At 45.1% G+C, this 8,437-nt stretch overlaps 1 protein-coding gene across 1 annotated transcript; it reads left to right on the forward strand.

Moving 5' to 3' along the window:
- The first annotated feature begins 4,887 nt into the window (after positions 1-4,887).
- On the forward strand, positions 4,888-7,082 carry LOC119297029 (putative disease resistance protein RGA3). Its single transcript, XM_037574991.1, has 2 exons — positions 4,888-5,145; positions 5,749-7,082. The coding sequence occupies exons 1-2, from the start codon at positions 4,949-4,951 to the stop codon at positions 6,959-6,961; spliced, it is 1,410 nt and encodes a 469-aa protein (XP_037430888.1). The 5' UTR covers positions 4,888-4,948; the 3' UTR covers positions 6,962-7,082.
- The last annotated feature ends 1,355 nt before the right edge of the window (positions 7,083-8,437 follow it).

Raw genomic sequence — 8,437 nt, forward strand, 5'->3', positions numbered from 1 at the left:
GAGCCAGCCGAGCTGAGTTGGCTGAGCTCGCGGAGCTGAGCATAGTCCGCGACAGGCTATTGCCAGTGTTCGCGCTGCGGCGCCTGGTGACAGGGCACGGAGTCGGATGAAGAGTCATTGTAGCCGGCCGTGGCACCAGTGGTGTGGGGACGAGAACCCACCAATGATCATGTAGAGCAGCCGCCGGAGGGGGAGGAGGTGAGCGTCGAGCCAGCCGAGCTGAGTTGGCTGAGCTCGCGGAGCTGAGCACAGTCCGCGACGGGCTATTGCCAGTGTTCGCGCTGCGGCGCCTGGTGACAGGGCACGGAGCGGAACCCGAGTTGCCGCCCGTGTCGACCCGCAAGCACTTCAACGCAATTTCAGAGAGCCAACTCCTCGTCATTGCCTGCGTCCACTTCGCGGACGAATTGTCCTAGTCGTCTTATTTGCTAGATCCGGCACCGCTACCACTACCAGTGCTCAACATTGGAACGGAATGGGGAGGGGAATCGATGAAGAGCGGAGCGGAGAGTGAGAGAGTGAAGCTAGGGTTTGGTATGGGTGGGGTTTTTAGCGGGGACGGAGTAGGGCCATGCGGGTCAGGTGGGACGGGATGATACGGTGGACGTGTCCGAGCTGCCTCATATCCGCGACATATATGAGGAGTGGGTATGAGGGTGCCACTCAACCCAATTGGGTCGGGAAAAGTGCCTGGTCACTTACCGGGTCGTCTTCCTGATCAGTATAGGGAGTCTGACTGTAGATGCTCTAATATAACAAGAGAGACCACATGTGCCACAGTAAAATTAAACAAATAGTGATGTAAATGTGGTGAGCGGTGTGGCCTTTTTCAAGGCAAGGATACAATAGAACATCCAAAGTATTCCCTCCTTTGTGGTCTAGTCATGGGCATTGGCCTTGCTTTGTTCAAGGAGAGTCACCCTCAACGTGTCGGGTGTGCACTGATCTTATCTATGTGGCCACCTTCTGATAATATCCATTCTTGTATTAGTTGGAGCAACTCCATCTTCCAACAGTGCGGCGCTTTTCGAGCTAGCCGAGGAGATATGGGTCTTCTTGGGAGATGGAATTGGGTGGTTGTGTGGTGCCGGTGTCCTTAATTGTTTGGAGATGGCATACCCTCTCTATGCCGGTTGTCCTTTCTCCTCCAGAGTTGGCATGTACCTAGTCCATGGTGCTTCGTCCGCGAAAGAGGGCTTCAACGTCTTTAGCTAAATGTTTGTTGTCTTTCTTGCTTGAAGCATGTGAACTTTGTTGGTTGCTTTCCCACACCTTTATCTTAGCATGTTTTTCTTTTACTTTGTTGTCTGGTGTTGGTTATAATCCTGGCTGATTGGTGGTTTTGCTAGAAGATCGACCGTTACTATTGTTGCTGAAGAGAGCGTGTTTTCCTCGAGTCTCCTCACAATTACGAACACTACTAAGCAATATTCTCCTTTATGTATCTTGAGGGCAGTGCACCGAGACAGTGTAAAAAGGCACCATGACAGTAACCTTAAGTTCTACACGTGTAGCTGGCTTTCAGTGTGGAATGCGCAAACAAAGCTGTAGGATTTGATGCGGTTGGTTACCTCGACTCCATGGCAGTTTCAGCTATAATCTAAGACTCGGCTGGATTTTTCAACGCGGAATGGTAAGCTAAGATCTTACGATGTTTTAGACAAGCTGTATCACATGGGATCCTGATACCTCCCGATCTTACTATGACAAAGCTAAAAGGATAATTTTCATAGACTACTCATCTCTTACCCAACAATGTTGGCGCTGAGAGTGGATTTATGGTTTCCTGTATCAGAGTATGTGGTGATATGCTACTCTGGCTGGTGGATTTATTTATAAAGTCGGGGGTCTATCATTTTCTCTAAAAAAATATGAGTGTTTTTAAGGTGCTTGTCCGCCAAAATAATTTCCAAGCTTGTGCTCCTTTCCCTCACATGCTCTTTCTTAAAGCATCTACGGTCGGATATATCAAATCCCGCACCTTATACGGCCGTAGAAGTGTCTGGGTGCATCCATGGACAGTGACCAGGTCAATCCTCAAATCTCCGCGTCCACAATCATGGACCTCATATTCGATACCGTAAATCCATACAATCCATGCTACATGATAGAAACAACGTAGATGATCAATGAAATTCCGAAACATAGAACAAACAGACGTAGTACAAACGGCAAAAACATGACAGTTAATGCAGACCAAAAGACACAATTTAAACATCACAATTGAACCGAGGAATGGACAAAGATCTAAACTAAAATTACTAAAAAAATGCAAACAGAGATGGAGTGGGCCAAGCATCTTCACCACTTCCTCTTTGGTCATTTGCCCTTTCGGTCACCAAAGCGTCTCCAACCCTTCGTGTAGGCTTCGGCGGCGGAGGGATGGTGGGTCGTCGGATGAAGAGTCGTTGTAGCCGGCCGTCCTCCGGATGGTGTGGTTCTGCTACTTTGCCACCTTGGCGGCTTTCACTGCCACCGCTGCCTTCTCTGCCTCTTCACGCTCCTATTGCTCGATTCGTACCAAGCCGGAGTGTCTTGCCGTTCTTCCCAAGGAGTCGGCGGTCGCACCTCTATGCCATCATGAGCGAGTGGCAGAGAACATTGCAAGGAGCTTGTCCTCCGCATCAGGCTCCGGCAATCTGCGTTAGGGCGGGAGGAGGATGTGGCCACCTATGCCATCATTGCCCTCTCCTTAGGATGTTGCCTCTTGCGGCAGGTGGTGCATGCCGCCAAATCTAGCATCCTCGTCCGTGGCACCAGTGGTGTGGGCACGAGAACCCACCGATGATCATGTGGAGCAGCCCCCGGAGGGGGAGGAGGTGAGCGTCGAGCCAGTCGAGCTGAGTTGGCTGAGCTCGCGGAGCTGAGCACAGTGCGCGACGGGCTACTGCCAGTGTTCGCGCTGCGGCGCCTGGTGACAGGGCACGGAGCGAAACCCGAGTTGCCGCCCGTGTCGACCCGCAAGCACTTCAGCGCAATTTCAGAGAGCCAACTCCTCGTCATTGCCTGCGTCCACTTCGCGGACGAATTGTCCTAGTCGTCTTATTTGCTAGATCCGGCACCGCTACCACTACCAGTGCTCAACATTGGAACAGAATGGGGAGGGGAATCGATGAAGAGCGGAGCGGAGAGTGAGAGAGTGAAGCTAGGGTTTGGTATGGGTGGGGTTTTTAGCGGGGACGGAGTAGGGTCCATGCGGGTTAGGTGGGACGGGATGATACGGTGGATGTGTCCGGGCTGCCTCATATCCGCGACATATATGAGGAGTGGGTATGAGGGTGCCACTCAGCCCAATTGGGTCGGGAAAAGTGCCCGGTCACTTACCGGGTCGTCTTCCTGATCAGTAGAGGGAGTCTGACTATAGATGGTCTAATGTAACAAGAGAGACCACATGTGCCACAGTAAAATTAAACAAATAGTGATGTAAATGTGGTGAGCGGCGTGGCCTTTTTCAAGGCAAGGATACAATAGAACATCCAAAGTATTCCCTCCTTTGTGGTCTGGTCATGGGCATTGGCCTTGGTTTGTCCAAGGCGAGTCACCCTCAACGTGTCGGGTGTGCACTGATCTTCTCTATGTGGCCACCTTCTGACAATATCCATTCTTGTATTAGGTGGAGCAACTCCATCTTCCAATGCTGCGGAGCTTTTCGAGCTAGCCGGGGAGATTTGGGCCTTCTTGGGAGATGGAATTGGGTGGTTGTGTCGTGCCGATGTCCTTAGTTGTTTGGAGATGGCATACCATGTCTATGCCGGTTGTCTTTTCTCCTCCAGAGTTGGCATGTACCTAGTCCATGGTGCTTGGTCCACGAAAGAGGGCTTCAACGTCTTTAGCTCCATGTTTGTTGTCTTTCTTGCTTGAAGCATGTGAGCTTTGTTGGTTGCTTTCCCGCATCTTTATCTTAGCATGTTGTTCTTTTACTTTGTTGTCTGGTGTTGGTTATAATCCTGGCTGATTGGTGGCTTTGTTAATTTAAAGTCTCTTTTCTTTAAAAAATATACATTCTGAATCAATTAATGTCATACAGTAAGCACATGTAAGCGATGGGCGACAGCAAAATATCTTTACCGACATAAATGATGTGCGCTTTTTAATTATTCTGAACTGTCGGTCGGCGTCTAACATGTTATCATGCTGCACTCGTGAAAAACCAATTTAAACATGTGAAAGATAATGACTACCATAGTTGTTGGCATGAAAACACGCGACAATTATTCTCCTGCATAATGTTAAATTTAAACTTTCTGAAAGACCAATTTAAACATGTGAAATTTGAACTTTCCGAAAGACCAATTTAAATAAGTACTCTGCTGCATAAGTTGTGAAAGTGCATTTTAAACATGTGAAAGACCAATTTAAACATGTCAAATGCCCTTGAAAACGCGTGACAATTACTCTGCTGCATAATGTTAAATTTCTGACAATCTTTCTACTAACATGATAATCTTTTCTTTACAACATGCCAAATCTTTATACAATAACATGATAAATATATCTGGTTTAGCATGACAATTTCTCGAGCTTTCGTTGAGAATGGTTTTCTGAGAGAACACTCTCACATCACGGCGTCCACTCGGATGACCACGATGAGAAAAATATTACAACTTGCGTGAGATACAACTATATAAGTGAATAAATTATTTACACCTTTTGTGATGTTTTGTTGTTTATTCACAAAAAATGGTGGTGTTCTGTTGTTGAGAATCAAAGCCTTTTTCGATGGCTTCCGTGCGGTTGTATTATTATTTTCAGTTCTACTGCATCGCACACACACACAAGAAAGTCAACACCCAGAAAGTTCAAGGGAAGTCTGCATCCGCCATTGTTACTGTGCAGAGAGAGCGTGCGCCTTGGCCCTGGGTCGTTGTGGTTGGTCATGGAGGCAATGTCCGCATCGGGGGTCGTTAAGGAGGCCATCCGGAGTGTTGCGGCGGCCGTAGGCAGCCCGATGGTCAGGTTGTGGAGGAACTCCAAACCCGACCTCGAGGAGATGCGGAGAACCCTTGTCCTGCTGGAGGCCGGCTTGAGAGACGCCGAGCGGCGGTCCAGGGACGAGGAGGCGGTGCGTTTGTGGCTACAACAGGTCAAGGCCGTCGCTCGCGACATCTCGGCGCTCTCGAACAGCCGCCGCCGCCGTCGTGGAAGGTACACGGCATGCCGTCGTCAGAGACACGAGTCCTCTCGCCCTTTCCCCTTCTCATAGCTTAACCATGCCGATGAAGTACCAAATCTTCACAAAAAGAGGGTTGCGCCGGATCTAGAAGTACATATTTACTGCAGAATGAGTGGCTCTCTAGGATGAAGTGCAAACTGATAGAAATAAGACATTTGCAGGAAACCCTTCTTTAACTGTCTATTTCTTATAATTCACACGCTTATCCAACATGATTCTAGTACAAGAAAAACATGTTATTCCAAGTTACTAGCTGCTGCATGTTATTTCAAGTTACTAGCTATTCCAAATTTGTGCAACTTCAATCTCATGCTAGTAGTACTACCACCAAAGTACCAATTGCTACTACGCTACTTTACTATGTACACTGTTATTTCAAGTTATATATTTCTTCGAAGTTGAGAAGCCTGTGGGTCTGTGAACATGTCAGTGTCACTTATCATTGATTGTGGAAAATTAATTCAGTATTAAGCTAAATTCTTTCCATCCTCCCATCATATATGTTCTCTCTCAAGTTAAGTAAAACATTTTTACACCACATATGTGCTGACAGTGATAACTTGAATCTTCAACAGGGTTTTTGCAAAACTTAGTTTGGTTAAGAAGATAGAAAAGCTAAAGGAGAAACTGAAGGCAGTGGAAGAGAAACGCCATATATTTGGTTTCACCTTCCATAACAGCTCAACTATTGAGGATACATATGCTAAAAGGGAAACAATAGCATGTGTTGATGATGAATTTACAATTGTTGGTCGATCAAGAGAGAAAGAGGAGATAGTAAGGACTCTATTGCAGTCCGAAAGTAAAACGACTATTCTTCCCGTCCTTGGTCTTGGCGGAATGGGTAAGACCACTTTGGCAAAACTAGTCTTCAGTGATAGCAGAATGCAAGATTTTGAGAGGAGGGCATGGGTACATGTTTCCCAAAAGTTTAATATGCTAAGAATAGTAAAAGCTGTTATATCTCAATTTGAAGGGACTGCTGATGGCTTTGATGATCTGCAGTCTCTGTACAATCAACTAGAGAAAATTTCTAGTGGCAAGAAGTGCTTAATTGTGCTGGATGACTTGTGCGAGAGTGACATTGAACTGTTGCGCAAACTGAAATTAATGGCGAACTGTGGAAAAGAGAGGAGAATGGTTAGGATAATTGTAGCAACTCGTATTGAAGCAATTGCACATGAATTGTCTACAGTTAGTCCTTATAAATTGAGGCCTTTATCGAATGATGACTGTTGGAATGTGTTCGAACAAATTGCTTTTCAGTGGAAAAATGAAGGAGATCTGCATGTGCTAGAAGCTATTGGAAGAGACATTGCTATTAAGTGCAAAGGTTTACTCATGGCAGCTCATGCTGTTGGATCCATGCTTCATAATAAAAATGTTGACTTTTGGAAAGCTGCCAGAGATAGTAACACTTGGGATCAATGTTCTTCTCACATCGATGTCTTGCCGTCGTTGAGGTTGAGTTATGAGCATATGCCATCTTATTTGAAATCATGCTTTGCCTACTGTGCCATTTTCCAAAAAGGTTCCACCATAGACAAGGACAAACTAATTCAACAGTGGATGGCTCTTGACTTCGTTAAACCATCCCTACCAACCTTGTCTCCCAAAGCACAAGCAGAGGAATATCTAACAGAGCTTTTGGCAATATCTCTTCTTCAAAACTCAGTATCTTCCATGGTGATTTTCAAGCGTGTCTGGGTGTGTATGAAGGCATCCATGCTCGTGTGTGTACTTGACATACAATTTTGCACACTTTTACGTACTTTCAACCATTTATAATATCTAATAAGTCATAGCTCACTACAGATGAGTTTCCATTTCTGATAATGGGTGGTGGAGTTTGTACTATTTAATATTGTTTCATCCAGTAAAAACAAACTTGGTTCAACCTTCACCTGATATAAGAACTTGTTTATTGAAATATTACTAATTAGTATTTACTTACTCTTATGCACCTTTAATTTTTTAGGTTACTTATGAGCACGCCAAAGATTCACATGAACTGAGCATGCATGATTTGGTGCATGACTTGGCACAGTCAGTTGCTGGTGATGAAGCATTTTATCTGCATGCTATAAGCCAAAGTAGTTCACCCAATGACAATTGTCATCATTTAGTTGTGGTTAGCTATGATAAAAGGCTTTGCAGGTCATTGTCTGTAAAGGTTAGATCACTACATTTCAAAGATTGTGGTGGAAAACAACTTCCTGGCGATACATTCTCATTGACAAAAAACTTACGCATCTTGGATTTAACTGGATGGGCTCTGAGGAAGTTGACGGATCCAACTCGTCAATTAGCTCATTTGAGGTACCTTGATGCTTCACTATTGTGTGATAAAGATTTTCCTATGTGGATTACAAGCCTCTTGAAATTACATTATTTGAGCATACATGACTCTACCAAAATATCAGAGCTGCCGAAGTCAACCGGGAACATTAAAGATTTTGCACATCTGGATTTATCATGTTGTCGAAGCCTTGTGCACTTGCCGGAGTTTTTTCCAACCTTACAAGTCTCTTGCTATTGAACCTGGCAGATTGTTCCAGCCTTTCTGCATTTCCCAATACCATCTGTGATCTTTTGGATCTAGAGAACTTAAACCTCTCAGGTTGTAAACTGGGAGAACTACCTAAATTTCTGGGAAATCTTAAGAAGCTAAGGCTGCTGAACCTATCTAGGTGTTCCAGGCTTCGTGATTTACCTGATTCCCTCTGTAACCTTGTCTCCTTAGAAAAGCTAGACCTATCTTATTGTTCTGGTTTGCAAGAACTACCAAATTTCTTTGGTAACCTTCAAGAACTAAGCCTTTTGGATTTATCACACTGTTCCAATCTTTCTAGATTGCCTGATTCATTTGGTAATCCGAACAAATTACAGCATTTAAACTTAGAAGCTTTCATGCATTACATGCCCTTGCACCACAGGGAGCTACGCTACTACTTCGACATGATATTTCGAGTCCTATGTAACTTACTCAACCTGCAATACCTAAACTTCTCAGCATGCCCTGTTTCTGTTCTTCCTGTATCTCTTGCCAACCTCAGAATGCTTCACATGTTGAATATCTCGCGTTGCATTTCCCTAAGAAAATTGCCACAAAAAATTCTTGAATTGCCAAACCTTAAATCTTTAGTTGTGAAGAATTGTTTCCCACCTATGGAAAATCAAATCAAGCGATCCTCACTGGCCAATGGTTTGATGTCACTGCCAAAGTTTTTTGTGTATAACATGCCTGGTGGTGTGTCCGGCAAT

This window comes from Triticum dicoccoides, chromosome 5A (genome assembly GCF_002162155.2).
Source record: "Triticum dicoccoides isolate Atlit2015 ecotype Zavitan chromosome 5A, WEW_v2.0, whole genome shotgun sequence".
NCBI classification, from domain to species: domain Eukaryota; kingdom Viridiplantae; phylum Streptophyta; class Magnoliopsida; order Poales; family Poaceae; genus Triticum; species Triticum dicoccoides.